The 16,475-nt window shown below is 45.3% G+C and overlaps 1 protein-coding gene across 1 annotated transcript in view; it reads left to right on the forward strand.

The window, feature by feature from the left end:
• Nucleotides 1–16,475, forward strand: part of CPS1 (carbamoyl-phosphate synthase 1) — a 209,321-nt gene that overhangs the window by 69,855 nt on the left and 122,991 nt on the right. The window contains exon 2 of the mRNA XM_073304767.1: nucleotides 14,237–14,383. Coding sequence (XP_073160868.1) covers nucleotides 14,258–14,383 — 126 coding nt within the window. The 5' untranslated portion in view covers nucleotides 14,237–14,257. The remainder of the gene's footprint in view (nucleotides 1–14,236; nucleotides 14,384–16,475) is intronic.

Below are 16,475 nucleotides of genomic sequence, written 5' to 3' on the forward strand. Positions count from 1 at the left end.
AGCTGCTTTTCCAAATCTCTCCCTCTGATCTCAGGTACACCAGTGTAAATCCAGAGTAACTCAACTGATTTAAACTTTTCAGTTACTATGTTGGGCCTGAGTCTCATCTCACGTCAGTGAAACTCCACCAAAACTCCACTGACTTCATGTGAGTTACTCTAGATTTTCATGGATGTCAGAGATGCTCTGATTTATTTTTTTTAAATAAGCATTGGTCTACTACTGTAATTTTAAGGAGAACATGGAAATGACAGTCATTTTACTGCAGTAGCTGAGCTGGGTGTGTAGATAGTTTTGCCATTAAAGTCCTCAAGGGAAGCTGTATAATTTTAACATAGGGTGAAAATAATACGTTTCTAGATGACAGACAGTCTAGATAGCCTTGTGATTTTTTTTCTTTGGTATGGGTCATGGGAGTTATGGCTGTTACACAAAACCCAGAAATCCGTAGGGTTCTCCCATCACTATTTTCATTTTAGCCCAGTGTCCCATTTACTCTCTATAACTCATACACATCACATTCTCGCCTTGTGGAGAAGACCCACATGGATCAGGAAATTCTATCAGTTCGGATTGGAGAATCTCCTCTGAATCCTTCCATAGGAGGTGAGGAAAGTGATATCCACTGGGATGGGCAGGGCGGTGGTATGCTAAACCAGTGGCTGTCCCATGATCTGTACGCTTGTCACACTCATAGAGAGCCTGTGGCTAGAGAGACATCATGCTGGTCTCCCTGTTGCACTCATATAGGGACCATGCTGCCCTATGCTGACTGCTTCCATGGCTTCCAGATACATCTAAGGGAAGAATCCCCACTCAACTCACTTGCTTGGGTGGAGCAGGAGCTGGCAATCGATGAGGAGAACTTGAAACGTGCCCTGCTTGATTGGACCCAGGTCGCGTGAGGCGGTTCTTTCCTTTGATTTAGATGAGTGTTAGGGTTAGGTTTCTGGGGAGAATGCATGTCATTGCAAATATGAGATTTGCGTTCCATAATATTCTGAAATCTGCTTAAAATTTGCTGTTTTGGCAAATATCCCTTTTGCCATGACACAGGTAAAGAGGTTGAAACATAACCCAACAATACCAACACCCATAGATGAAAGAAACATTAAACATCCTAGTGTGGTCTAGTAGGTGGTGTATAGACTCAGGAGGCTTAGGGACTATTCCTGGCTGTACGACTTTGCCTGCTGTGTGACCCTGAGCATGTCGCTTTCCTTCTCTATGCTTCTCTTTCCCCTCTCCCCCTTTGTATTATCCATTTAGACCAGTGGTGGGCAACCTGCGGCCCGTTAGGGTAATCTGCTGGCGGGCCGCTAGACAGTGTGGTTACATTTGCACGGCCGCCCACAGTTCCCAGTGGCTGCAGTTTGCTGTTCCTGGCCAATGGGAGCTGCAGGAAGCAGTGGCCAGCACGTCCTTGTGGCTTGTGCCACTTCCAGCAGCCCCTGTTGGCTGGGAACGGTGAACCGCAGCCACTGGGAGCTGCAGGAGGCCATGCAAATGTAAACAAACTGTCTGGTGGTTCACCAGCGGATTACCCTGAGGTGCCGCAGATTGCCCACCACTGATTTAGACTGTAAAGTCATCTGGGCAGGGACTGTTTCTTACTATACAATCATAGAAATGGAGGGTTGGAAGGGATTGTGAGAGGTCACCTACTCCAGCCCTGGGTGCTGTGGCAGGACCAAGTAAACCTAGACCAATCCTGACAGCTGTTTGTCCAGCCTGTTTTTAAAATCCTCCAATGACGGGGATTCCACAACAGCTCTTGGAAGCCTATTCCAGAGTTTAGCTAATCTTATAGTTAGAAAGTTTTCCTAATCTCTAACCTAAATCTCTCTTGCTTCAGATTAAGCCCATTACTTCTTGTCCTACCTTCAGTGGGCAGGGAGAACAGTTGATCACTGTCCTCTTTATAGCCACCTTTAACATATTTGAAGACTGTTATTAGGTCCCGCCTCAGTCTTCCTTTCTCAAGACTAAACTTGCCCAGTTTTTTCACCTTTCCTCATAGGTTAGGTTTTCTAAATTTTCTATCATGTTTGTTGCTTTCCTCTGAACGTACTCAAATTTGTCCACAACTTTCTTACACAGTAGCGCCACAGAACTGGACACAGTTCTCCATCTGAGGCCTCACCAGTGTCAAGTAGATCATGACAGTTACGTGCTGTGTGTTACATGAAAGACTCCTGTCAGTACACCTGGAATAGTATTGGTGGAGGGAACTAGAAATAAAAGGTCACTGAGTGCACACCTGGTGGAGCTGGTAGAGTTTCCATGGGGAAGAAGCTACGCCCTGTTACACATGAGGGCTTGTCTGGGAGCGTGATTTCCCCACTGACGGTGACAGAAGAGCAGATGGGAAAAGCCAGTGCGAGGAGTCAGCGTTCGGGCAATGTAGCAGATTGTATCCACCTATAATGGTTGGTGGATCATCAAAGAGCGATGCAGAAGGCTATGCATTTGTTCCAGGAACCCTATCCAACGGAACGGCAGTCCCTCCTTACGTGGCAGGCAGAGCAGCCAAAGAGCCTGCAAGAGTTCATAAAGGAACAGATGCAGCAGCAACTGATACAGGGCCTGGTGGGTCCCGTGACAGAGAACAGCAGTGGGACACAGGGGGTGAGCCTGTGTAAGATGGGCCCCACAGATGACCCTGATGCACTTTTACAAACTTTTGAGAGGGTAGCAATGAAAGCCCAGTGGAATAAGGGATCGTGGGCCCTCCGAGTGGCACCTTGTTCAAGACCAGGAGGAACAGGCCCAGGACTATGACAGGGGTGAAGGCACCTATCCTGGACTGGGTTGGGTTGGCCTTTTGGTCAAAAAATGACAGACATTTTGGGCCGCTAGATGGACTGGAGGTGACCCAGGGTGTTTGCGCAAAAAATAACAGACTGGGCAATTCACTGGCTAAGGCCAGACACCCTAAGCATGGAGAAAATAATAGACTCGATAACATTGGTGCAGTTTCTCCAGAGCCTCCTGAAAGTGCACCCATTTGGGTCCAGAGGGACCAGCGAGTGACCCTGGAGGAAACGGTAAAGCTTGCAGAAGAGTTAGTGGATGCAGACTTTCCCAGGAAAGAACTACTGATGTTTCAGGGACTGGACTCAGCGAAGAAGGTAGGCGAGTTGACCACACCCAGGATGATCAAAAGAGTCCCTAGTGGAGGAGAACATGGGGGAGGGACAGCAACAGGTCCTGCTGCATTCTCCACCACGTTGTCACAGAGTTCACTAGTCACTGCTAGGGGTGCCTCTTCATGGCCACTCTGGGGATTAGCTCTTTCAGCTTAACTCCCTCTTCTTGCGGTTTCTTGGCCCATTGTCTTGCTCTGCAGCCTCTCTCTTGCTCCTCACGAGCTGCAGCGCCTCGTCATTGTAACTTAGCCCTCCAGCCAAGTCACAGTAGTCCGTCCCTTCTGGAGTTCTACGAAAGTCCTCCACAGCATCCCAGCCAGTCCTTACATCCACTGTCCTGGGTGAGTCACTCCCTCAGTGACTGGGACAAATGCTCCTGGACAGTCTTCAAGATCATGGTCCAGAGTGGGCCACTCATTCAATGGCTGCTAGGGGGAACTCAAGCTCACCCTGTACTCTGGGTTCCAGTTTACAGGCCCTATCTCCAGCAGCCCAGGTCTGTACTACCCCAAACCTTCCTGCCTCTCCCCTGGACTACTTCCTACCTTGCCTATCCCAGGCTCTCATTCTGCACCTTAGCTATGCCCCTATCGCCTGGGTCTGCTAGACAAACCCTTCCTCTTTGGTCCAAAACCCCTTTCTCTCCCTTACCCCAAGGAGAGCGATTACAGCCTTCTGGCCACTACCAGCTCCCTGTTTTTATAGAAGCCCCTCCTGTTCCTCTAATGGTGAGCTTCCCTGGATTAGGGCTCTCCTCTCAGTGTAAATATCCCCCAGCTTGCAGCCTAATAGGTTAATTGGCCCATCTGGCCTATGTTAACCCCTTCAGGGCGAGTGTGGAGAACACACCCCATCTCAACACCCCAGAATGAAATTAGCCTGTTTCGCAGCTGCATCTCACTGTTGGCTCATATTCAATTTGTGATCCATTATCACCCCCGGCTCCTTTTTAGCAGTGCTACCACCTAGCCCGTTATTCCCCAATTTTGTAGTTGTCCACTTGATTTTTCCTTCCTCAGTGAAGTACTTTGCACTTACCTTTACTGAATTTCATTTTGTTGAAGTCAGCTATATATGTGTGCATGTGTGTGTGTGTACAGGGCCTAGCACTATGAGGCCCCGATCTCAGCTGAGGACTCTAGGTAGGGTTGCCACCCGTCCGGTTTTCACCCAGACAGTCCGGGTTTTGGTTTATGTGTCCCGGTGCCATTTACAAGCCCTGGTGTCAGTTTTTTTAATCTGGGGGGAAGAGGCAGAGCAGGGGTGTGGCCTTGGAGTGGGGGTGGGTGGGGAGGGGAAGCAGATGAAGGGGTGGTGCCCCAGTGGTCCAAAGGTGGCAACCCTAATTGTAGGTGCTATGTAATAGAAACAATAGCAATAAAAAAGCCAGACTCACATGTGCGAAAGCATTTCAAATCCATGTCAGGTCTTTCTACTCACTGCTCCAGTGCTAGCATGAAAACAAACAGCAGTTTACTCCTTAACCTTGCATTGCATCAATTTTCCTCACAGACTTTTAGCCCCTGGTCAAAAATTGATAAGGCACATCCCAGTCTGACAGATGAACCATGAAAACCCAGTTGTTGTGTTCTCTAAGCCCTGATGGTTTAAACTCTGGATCAGTTGATCAACCTGTACATATGGATGAATGGGGAGTTTTATATCTTGTTCATGGGGATTACCAGCAGAAATTACTTTAAAAATAACACACAAAGGGGAATGCGTGCTCAAAGAATATAGGTCAGTGGAAGTGCAGGGTTAAGCAGCGGAATTGAAATCCAGTCAGAATGTAAACAGTGCGTGACCTCCTTCTTCAGCATAGAAACCCTTAAAGTTTTTTTCTGTCTGGTTATTAAAGCAAAGAGTGGGCCTGACTTTTAAAGATCTCAGACCAGCCTGTCTCTGAATACAGCTTAGGTTCTTGATTGACTGCAGGCCCAAACTGTAACATCTATGTACCAGATTTAAGGGCACAGTCATATAGATAAACATAGATAGACCCTCACCTGGTGTAAGTCAGTATAGCTTCATTGACAAAGAGACTGTGGCTCACTGTGGATAGGAAAATGCACTGGAACTCAGGAGATGTGGATTCTGTTTTCAGCTTTGCCACTGGCCTGCTGGATGACTTTGGGCAAGTTACTTCACGGCTCTGTGCCTCAGTTTTCCCTTTTGTAAAATGGGGATAATGGTCATTATCTCCTTCAGGAAAGCATTTTGAGAGCTATGGTTCAGCGTGAAGTGGTATTTTAATTACCTTGAGTTATGACAGCTGAGGATCTGGCTTGTAATTATTTGGTTTAGCAATTAATTGCAGGTGCAAAATTATGGGCACAATTTTGTGGACGCAAAACTGTACTTATAAAATCAGAAGGGGTGTGTCAAACTCGTGATCATTGGCGTGTGCATGGGTGTGAAATTATATAAGGTATATCAGTCCTGTTTTATAATCAGAATTTCCCACCATGACCCTAAGCATGACCTGTTGTCCAGGTCAGCTACTACAAAGGGTATTGCAAAATGTCCTATTTGTAGGGAGTATTTTTTTGCAAAAGAAATCTGTTTAATGTAGAATTGTGGTAATCCCACTCACGCCCCCCATCAGATAACCCATTGATTGACTTCAGATAACCCCTTCTCATGATCACTGGTTACATTCAGAGCCTTGCTTAACTTATTTGCCTTTTTGCACTCTTTAGATAAAAAGAAAACCCCTTTCCACTCAAGCTGTTTGCTTTGTATTGTGTGACTTAGTGGAAGGTGGAATCGCTGAGTCCATGTTACTGCACAAAGCAGCTGACTGATTTTTTTTTTAAAATTCTGGAAGTTCCCTCATTGGTGGCTCATCCATACAGGGCCATAGGTCTCATGAGATCTGCACGGGACCCTTCTGATAGGAGGCACAAGTAGGGTGGCTATGCAAGCAGGCTGCTGCACATCCTGGCCCTAATCAAACAAAGCACTTAAATGTATGTTGAAATGGAATGTGTCATGTGCTTAAAGTTAAGCATGAGCTTAGGTGTGTTGATGCATTGTGGTCCATGGGCCCCACAGAATAGGTGCATGCCAATTCTGAATCTACTAGTGAAGAGGGTAGTATTGGGGGGTAAAACAGGGAAGGATCACGGGAGCTAATTCACACGGATCCAGGGGCCAGGAAACCTCATGGAAGGGAAGCAGCTGCTTCTCCAGTCTCTAAGTTGCAGAAAGGCTGCACACTATTGGATCTGGCAGGCTGCATAAGTATGGATCTCTTCCTTCCGCCCCCAGTGCAGGACAGTGACATGAAGTCTGACTTCCTAGGCTTCCTGTGGGATTTGAACTTTCCCCTCTAGTAAGCTCTGCTACAGTGAAGCTCAGTTGAAGTAGAATGAAACCCTCCTGTAGTTTTCATGAGCAGCGATGAATGAACTGCAGTTCTGGCTACTGGGAACCTCTGTGCATAATGAAATAGGTTTTCTGGCGATTTTTTGGGTAGAACAAGCTTCATTCAGTATGGGCCCAATTCTGCGGCCATTGATCTCAATGGGAACAGGAGCAGGCCTCTGATGAAAGTTCCCCCGTAATTTTATTTTGACTGAACTAGCTATCAGTTACAACCAAGATTTTCACAGGTGACTAGTGATTTTCACAAAAAGAACAGGAGTACTTGTGGCACCTTAGAGACTAACAAATTTATTTGAGCATAGGCTTTCGTGAGCTACAGCTCACTTCATCGGATGCTCACGAAAGCTTATGCTCAAATAAATTTGTTAGTCTCTAAGGTGCCACAAGTACTCCTTTTCTTTTTGCGAATACAGACTAACATGGCTGCTACTCTGAAACTAGTGATTTTCGGTGAATCTACATTTGAGTGACCAGTTTGAGAAACCTTAAAGGGGCTGAGCCCCCATCCTCTGAAAATCAGGCATCTTCAGTCGGGAACCCAGAATCCTTACTCACTTTAAAATCTTGGTCGGAGGCTTTTATCAAGCCATGAAATATTGATTCTTGCTGCTTTCCACATTGCAAAGTAACTGTATGATAGTGGTTCGCTTCTGGGTTTTACACTTAGAACAATTTTAAAATGTATCTCTGTTTAATACGCACATTTGCCTCCTCCTTCTACTCTGTACCTCGGCAGGACACTGTAAATAAATGTGAAATAAAGTTCAGTGTCCCCCCGCCATAAATTTTTTTAAAAGACTATTTTCCAGTATAGTGTCAGCCAAATAACACTGGTCACCTTCTTCAGATTTGTTTTTTCAGTACTTTAGATGTTACCATCTGACAGATCTTCTGGCTTTGTGGCTTTAAAGTCCCTAACTTCTCAAATGCATGTCTTTTATCTTGGAGCCCTGGAATGAATTTAAACTGACCTGTAGAAGGGATGAGGAGAGGGAAGGAAACATACTAGCAAACAAACAAACAAACAAACAAACCAACCCCCCACTTCTTATCTGATAAAAGTTTTAGCTCTAACAGTGATACACTTTATTTTTCTGGTTTCAGAGTAGCAGCCGTGTTAGTCTGTATCTGCAAAAAGAAAAGGAGTACTTGTGGCTCCTTAGAGACTAACAAATTTATTTGAGCATAAGCTTTCGTGAGCTACAGCATGCATGCATCTGATGAAGTGAGCTGTAGCTCACAAAAGCTTATGCTCAAATAAATTTGTTAGTCTCTAAGGTGCCACAAGTCCTCCTTTTTATTTTTCCTATACTATTTCTTTCTCTCAATTATTTCCATTTTGGCTTTGACTCAAGACAACAATCCTATTCAGGACAGCCCTTAAACATGTGTTTAACTTTAAGCACATGCTTAAGTCCCATTGAAATCACATTTAAGCATGTGCTTAAAGTTAAGTAAGTGTTTAATGCTGCCCTCAATAGGAACAGACTAATGACTTGTTTAAGAGCTCTCTTAGTAATGCCTGATACATTTGCTGGCTGTAGAAAGTCAGCAGTTCATCGCTTCTGTGTGATCACTTGTGTGGTCTGAGCTGATATCATACCACACAATTTGAGAGTTGTTTCCTGGTCTTTGCAGATAGGTTGCTTCTCCTGCCTCATGCAAATGCAGTGACTTTGAAAAGGGAAGTGCTTCCCAGATTTGAGGGGTAATCTCCTTTTGGTCCCTGGAGAGCTCGTTAATAGACTTTACAAATCATTTTTTTAATAATAAAGAGGGAATGGTATCAACAAATACAGGTAGCGTAGTTCAGCGTGCTCACTCAGTGGTATGGCACCACTTTACATTCCAGGAGGGTCTGGCCGACAAGAAGGACCATTGTGTTCTGTGTTTGTACAACATCTTGCACAGGGAGGTGCTAGTCCAATACCTAAGCACTACAGTGATAAAATAATAATAATAACAGCACTGGTTTTTTCTACCAGAGCAGCTCATTCATACAATACCGTGAGAGGGCACTATAAATAGCACGCTGGGCACTGATGTTGCTGCAGCATGAAGAAGGCTGCAGGCTCAGCTGTGAGCAATTACACACTTTGTATTGGGAGATGATGAGCACCTGGGCTAATGGTGTAATTGGGGGGGATATAAGTGGAAGGAACAGGAAGTAATGGGAAGGTTGGAAGGAAAGCTCAGAGGTGAGCCTGGGCTGAGGCGTGAAGGTTGTGGGGAAGCTACCTTGTGCTGTAAGTCTGCAGAATGCTGTGATACTTTGTAAGGAAAGAATAAATATGGAGCTGGTGAAAGGGTAATAACCTGGGGTGTGTTTGTGACCGTGAGGCCACATGAACTGGCCGCTCAGCAAAGTACACTGGATAGTGACTGAGGTGCCCTGTGACAAGTGGAGGCTTGTCCAGGACTATTAACCCTTGCAGCTGAGAGAAGGAACCTTGAGGGGTAACCTGGGCGAAGGCAGGTGATCTGGGCACCAGGGACAAGATGCTGCGCTGGCTAGTGGAACAAGAAAAGGGGATGTAGAAGACCCAGCAGGCGGAGGGGCAAGCCTTTCTGGGTTGTCAGGTGCAGCAGCAGCAAATCTTGCAAGAGTTCTTCAAGTAACAGACCCAGATGCAGCAACAGCTGCTGTACAGGCTGGTGAATAATGGGGCTGAGACTATGTAAGATGGCACCAGGGGATGACCCTGTTGCCTTTTTACTTTGAGCAGGTGTCTACTAGCTTCAGAGGGGACAAGAGTGCATGGGACCTTTGACTAGCCCCTTATCTGGCTGATGAGGCTGATATGGCCCTGAGCGAGTGCCAGGCCATAGACTATTATACGCTGAAGGCCACTATTTTAGAAATACTGCCAAAAATTCAGGGCATCCCAAGTGGAATGGCAGGATACGTCCCTATGGCCTTTGCAGAAATTGTTAGACTGAGCCATTTGATGGGTACAGCTGGATAGACAGGAAATTGAGGCCTTAATGGACTCTGTTATTCTGGAACAGTTTACACACAGCATCCCTGAGATGACAAGAGTCTGGGTGAGGCATCAGCCAGAATCTTTAGAGGCGGCAGTAAAATTAACAGAGGAGTATGTGGAGGCAGACTTTCCCTGGAAAGAGCTCCATAGCCCTAGGACCAACGACGGAGGGAAGAAGGCTGAAGAACCTCATGCTGTGAAGCCCAGGAAGGGATGCCCGGGACTAACAAGGGGGCCCCAATTGGCCACACAATAGTCGTCTCTCCCCCACCCCCCGGTGCAGGGGCAAAGGACACATAAAGAGAGAGTGTTCCTACGTGCATTACAGGTTCACAGAGTTCTGTCGGTGAACAGGTCTAAAAGGGGGCACGGGGATAAGGACAATTCCTGTCAAAGTAAGCTGAAGAAGAAGGCAGCTGAAGCAGAAGGAAAGTTTAGATGTAAACTTTAGGGTAGGGATAGTAAAGTCGTTGCCTTACTCGGTAATGTTAGGAACAGAGGGGACCTCATTCCCCTTATGTGAAAAGGGTAGATGGTGGGGCGAGGGAAGGGACCCCAACCAGTTGGGTCAGCACAAAAAGCTCACGGGTGTGGATGCTCCAGGGAGTCCTCCAGGTTCAGTGCATGAGAACCCTAGACACGTGGTAACACGCTCAGAAAGATGTGAGACCCTGGAGGACTTGGCGGGAGGAGTAAAATGCGAGGAGGGGCAGCGGAACAGAGTGTGCTAGCTCAGGGACACTTGGAAGAGAAGGAGGGAGGAGGCTCTGCTAGCTCCTGGGAGGAGCAAGCCCAAGCCAAGGCACAGGATGGAGAAGAAGCCGAAGAGAGGGAGAGGGGTCCTGCCAAGGAAGCTTTGGTGGGTGAACCTACCCTGATAGTCCTGAACCAGGGGCAAGATAAGTCAGGGGAAGAGAGGGATCCTGAGGTGGTGGCTCTAGAGGGACAATTCACATGGGTAGATATAAGCCAAGAGCAAAGTAAACTGGAAGAAAGATCTGTGGGATGTGATTGGTGTGATGACCAATGGGCAGAGATGGAGCTGTGGGGAAAATCTCCACCCTCTAGGTGTCTTTTTTGGGTGGAAAGCAGGAGACCCTCACTGGTGGTCCATGGAAGGCCAGCCCCAAAGGGAACAGGAACCCTCAGTAGAATATCAACCCTTTAAAGAGGGTAGGGTCCAGGAAGCAAAGAAGACCTCTTTCAGAAAAGGCCTCAAGTGAAATAAAGGGGGTCAGGGTGTGTGTGAGAGACAAGGCACTCTTAGTAGTGACAGGGCACTATAAGTAGCTGGTCACTGATGTTGCTGCAGCATGAAGAAGGCTGTAGGCTCAGCTCTGAACAATTACACTTTGTGCTGGGAGATTGTTAGTACCAGGATGGCAATCACTGGGCTACCGGTGTAATTGGGAGGACATAAGTGGAAGGAACAGGGAGCAAGGGGAAGCTCAGAAGGAAGGCTCAGAAGTGAGCCTGGGCTGAGGAGTGAAGGCTGCGGGGAAACCACCTCTTGCTGTAAGCCTGCAGCGATACTTTGCAAGGAAAGAATAAATACGGAGCTGGTGAAAGGATAATAACCTGGGTGTGTTTGTGACCCCATGAACTGGCCAGGCAGCAAAGTACACCGGGTAGTGACTGAGGTGCCCTGTGACAAGTACAAATTCACAAATAATGCAAAACAGTGTCAAAAGAGTAAACTCTTTGGGCCATGTCTACACTAACAAACGTACAGCGGCACTGTAAGATTGCTTGCATAGCTGCTCTCTGTCGATGGGAGAGAGCGCTCCCCTCGACATAATAAAACCACTTCGACGGTGGGCTCTCCCGCTGACCTAGCACTGTGCACACGAGCGCTTATGCCGACTAAACTTAGGTCACTCAGCGGTGTGGTTTTTTCCAAACCCCTGAGTGACATAGGTTTTGCTGACATAAGTGGTAGTGTAGACATGGCCTAACTCCTCTGACTTCAATGGAGATTTACAAAGTAAAATTGGGAGCACAATTTGTACCTCAATATACCAAAAAACAAAGAAAAATGGCTAACTATGACTACAGGGCGGTTAACTAGCCACTTCCCCTAAAATGGTCCCTTAGCACGTATTCTAACTGCTTATACTAACTCTTCATTGGATCTTGTGTTTAGCTGTGACACACTGAGTACCTTTTCCAGACCTGAAGAAGAGCTCCCTGTAGCTCAAAGACTTGTCCCTCTCAGCAGCAAAAGTTGGTCGAATAAACGATATTATGTCACCCACCCAGAATGCAGAATCCGAGTTTGCGTTTCAAGCACTGAATATTATCCAACACAATGAAAGGAGGAAAAAAACAACTCAAGGCTCGAAATATAATCTGTGATAGTGTGAATATAACTTAACAGATGCAAAATGCTGAGTCCATAGGAAAAAATACTAGTTTATGAATTGCATGTACGAGTTTGTGTGTTTGCATGAATTCAGAATGACCTTTCCAGTACAAAGTGCACTTCTCTGGTATTCATTCATTCATGAACACGCCTGCCTTTTTTGTACACGTCCCCTCTTCAATACATACCGTCAGGCTGCATCAAGGGCATTCTGCTGCCTGGAAAAACACCTCCTATCATTCCCCTCTTTGAATCTGAAATTGAACAGCTGTGTGCTATTTTATTTTGGAAGTGTTGTCCTTCCCTCACCGCAGCTCTAGCGATGAGTGAATATCCAAGAGGTTTGCTGGCCGGGTTCAGATAAGCCCCTCCGCCTTTGTAGTGCTTACCTAACTGATCTGAGGTTTGCTTTCCCATTCCCCCAACTACATCCATCTCCTTTCCTCTGCCACCTATGCCCATTTCTTAATTCTCAACCCTTCTCTCATACAGGCCCACAACATTCTGGGCATGACCTCATCATGTAGCCTTACCCCAGTGTCTTCCCCTCTCCTTAACGTGTATCAGGCACCCAGCTCTTCAAACTAGTTACTCGATGCACTGTAACTGAAGGAAATACTACCATACGGTACTTGCATTCTGTTCAGCTAAAGCTATTCCAATTGCATATGTATTGCTGAGAGAATGTGGGTACATACATAGGGCACTCAAATCCTTTGGCATAATATATCATAGAATATCAGGGTTGGAAGGGACCCCAGAAGGTCATCTAGTCCAACCCCCTGCTCGAAGCAGGACCAATTCCCAGTTAAATCATCCCAGCCAGGGCTTTATGAAGCCTGACCTTAAAAACCTCTAAGGAAGGAGATTCTACCACCTCCCTAGGTAACGCATTCCAGTGTTTCACCACCCTCTTAGTGAAAAAGTTTTTCCTAATATCCAATCTAAACCTCCCCCACTGCTATGCCTAAGTGCTGAGCTGAGCGCCCAGTTTTATGTGTCTACCTGCTACTTTGAGTGTTCAGTTAGGAGATCCAGGGATTCTATTTAAGGCATTCATGCTTTAAAACTGGGGCCACAGTTTTAAATCAGTAATGAGAATAATGTATGAAAACAAATGTATCTTTCTTCCTCAGTTTCTGGGTTCATTATACATTCCCTCCCCCCCCACTCCAATTCTGTCTAATGGGGAATGCCATTACATTTGGGGAACATACTGGAAGGAGTTGCAGGAAATACATGACGCTCACCAATGTTTGGTGAGAATTAGGAAACCGCATGGAGTCCATTTCAGCTGCTGACTTTGTGATCTTTGCTGATACATATTTGTATTGTTACTTGTAGTGCAGCAGCATCTAGGAGCCCCAGTCATAAACTAGGACGCTGTTGTTGTGCTAGGTGCTGTACAAGTATGGAACCAGAAGAAGGTCCTGGCCCAAAGAGCTTACAAGCTTTCCATTTCCCTACTTTCTTTTGCAATATGCTGGTAGCAACCACATTATTTTTTCCCCTTTTGTCCAATATGTGTAACCTGTCCCCAACATCACACACCAGAACTCTAGGAAACCTAATGGGTAGAAAATCTTTCTAAGATTACAGTCCTGAAGACTACTGGAAGAATAAATGCAGCTGTTCCTAATCTACTTGTTAAATAATATTCCAGAGTACTGCCTTAGTGTATCTGAGCTCTGTTTATTCACTGTATAAATTGGTTTAGAAGGATTAGATTTTTATTGGTGAATGTCTGTAAATGACAATTTCACAGTGCACATGCAAATTGTTGAAAAAAATATCTCCATTGATGATAATCTAAATTTACGGATAGGCAATGTAAGAAAAATGCTTGCTGAAGATTTATTAGAGTTTGATTTAAAGATATTTACTTTGTATATTTTTGTGTGATGTTGACCTCCCGCCCGCAATAATTTCATGCAAATGTTAAAATTTAATGTGATACAAATAGAGAAAATGCTTAAATAAACATTGGCAATATTACACACATAAAAATTGTATCAAGCCGATGTATCGGGAAGTTCTCTGGTTGCTTCCTGCAATTCTCTCAGTCCTCCAGTAGGGGCAGTTAGTATTCGATGTATGATGCAACCTAGTCAACATGACCACAGTTCATCTCTGTTGTAAGTGCTCTTCAGAGGAGGGGAGGGAAGAAGGCGGGGCCACACTGAGGACTTTTAATGCCAGAAAGCATGGGAAGGCAAAAGAGAGTGCTGTGCAGTCAATCCAACACGCTGGCTGCTCCTCTGTTTTTTTTACTGTAATTTGCAGAAGTACCTGATTGCCTGTATCTAAGTCTAAAAAAATACAAGTAGGATATATCTTTCTTTTTTTAACTTTAGTTACCAATCAATCTATTCAAGATGACAAGAATTTTGACTGCTTGCAAAGTGGTGAAGACTTTGAAAGGCGGATTTGAGTTTTGCAAAGTGACTGCTCATCATCACTGGCGTTTGTCAAGGTCCGGTACCAGATTTTTAAGTGTCAAGGTAATGATAACCAAGCTCTCGCTAGTATATGTTTAGTGTGCAAATAAACCGCTTGATGCAGATAAGTTGACTGACTTAAAACTGAGCCAAATTAGGCTTCTAAGCCTTACTCTGAGCCTGCTTGGCTACAGGGTTTTATTGTCTAGGACTCTGTAGTCAGAGCTGAAATTGTAGGGTGAATTGCACTGAAAGGTGAAAGTTCATTATTCCTGTTAAATATTATAGAGGTATTTTCTTTTCAAATACCTTAGATCTCCAGAGTGCTGATAGCGAAAGGAGCTGATCTTCTTGTTTTAATAGTAAAATACTTACATGCCTGTTAAACTGTGCTTAACTTTTAAGCATGTGATTATGCTTATTAAAAGGGGTTATACTGGGGTTTGGCCCTGAAACTCTTAATACATGGGAGATACACAGTCCTGTGCCTCACACTGGAGCCCTTTATTTAAGTGGCTGAAATAGTATCAGTTTAGCTCCCAGTCTTCAACACAGAGGGCTGAAGTCACCAGCCGCTCCTTTCTCTAGCTTTACCAGTGTAACTCAGTTGATTTCAGTGGAGTTATATTGGTGTAAAGCTAGTGCAGTGAGGCATTGGGCCCTGTGTGTAAATCTGTAGCACTTGCAACAAAAGTTTCATCATCAGACAGACCCAGACTAGAACAGGCCTCTGCCTATGTAACCTGCCATGGGTACTGGAACAATTTTGATAGTGGGGTACTGAGAATTATTGAACCAAACTGTAAACCCTATATGTAATGGAACGTACATCAAACCAGGGGATGCTGCAGCACCCCCGGCACCCCTAGTTCCAGCACCTATGTAACCTGCTGCCACAGTACTATCAACAAGCATCAGAATCATAACTATGGGGAGTGTTATAGGAAAAGCTGTAGGGGAAGCCAATGGGTGTTATCTAACATAGTTAATTTCCACCATATGAGACTAATCATCATTGTCTCTATCCACTGAGGCCTCCAGTTTCCCTAGACACATTTGTAGGCCATTGAATTACAACAGAGAGCAGCTCTCTTAGCTCCCACCAGAGATCTGTTAATCTTACACCACAAATCATTGTAAAGATGAAGAAAACTGAAGGAGGAAAAAGGCATCTCTGTTTCTTGCATAGGAGCCAACTCGTGTTGGGTCCCATCTGACATCTAGGACTATGGGCTTTGAAAGAAAAAGAAGCATGAATTATGGAAGTTGGCAAATATGGTAACATTCTAAACTAGGATACTTGCATTGTTATTGGTTTATTTCTGGTGGAGCCTGCCATCTTGCTTCTTCCCTTTCCCAAGAATCTACTGTGGACATGAATTATCCCCATGTCTGCCCCTGACTTAAAATCCAGTGCAGAACCCTTCCTTCTGCAATGAAACCCAGGGCTGCTTCAGCCTCTGCTCAGGTCAGGAGAGCAGGAGATCTTTCTCTTGTGATGGCAACTGCAATCCTGCTTGGCAAATTAAACACCTGCCATCCTTACAGCTCTAGCCAACACAACCATTTGAAGAAGAGACATACTTAAATAAAAATCATGCATGTGGAACAAATGATATAGCTTTCCACACTGTAAATATGCAAGCCAGAGGCATTCAGTTCAATTCAATGAGACTTTATTGGCATGAGAGGCTAGAGTATGTTGAAGTGCTGAAAAAGCAAGACAGACCCTTCCAATGTGTATTAGAGGATCTGCTTGGGACAGGGTTCTGTGCTGGGGATCTGAACCCCGGTTTCCATTTGTCACCAGTGTTCATTCCTGACCTGGTGGCAGGTTGCTACAGATTGCAGTGTCATTTCTGCCATCTCTCGCCTTCTTCCCACGGTCACTGATTCAGCATTTGGCACAAATCTCCCTTTGTTCTTTACGTTTCACGGTAGTGAAGTATCTGGTGATACTAGTATCGCTAGGGTGATAGTCATATGCTGGGCTCTGGACCACTTTAGATTGTTGATGGATTTGATTTGGTTTTCCCAGTGACAAGTATATTGGCGTTTAATGTTCTGGTCTGGCATCTTGTACTTTTTTAAAGGACAGATCTATAGGGGGGTATGCACATATACTGTAACTCGTCAACGGGACTGCATAAGGACA

The sequence above is a fragment of the Lepidochelys kempii genome, chromosome 11, assembly GCF_965140265.1.
Source record: "Lepidochelys kempii isolate rLepKem1 chromosome 11, rLepKem1.hap2, whole genome shotgun sequence".
In the NCBI taxonomy this organism is placed as follows: domain Eukaryota; kingdom Metazoa; phylum Chordata; order Testudines; family Cheloniidae; genus Lepidochelys; species Lepidochelys kempii.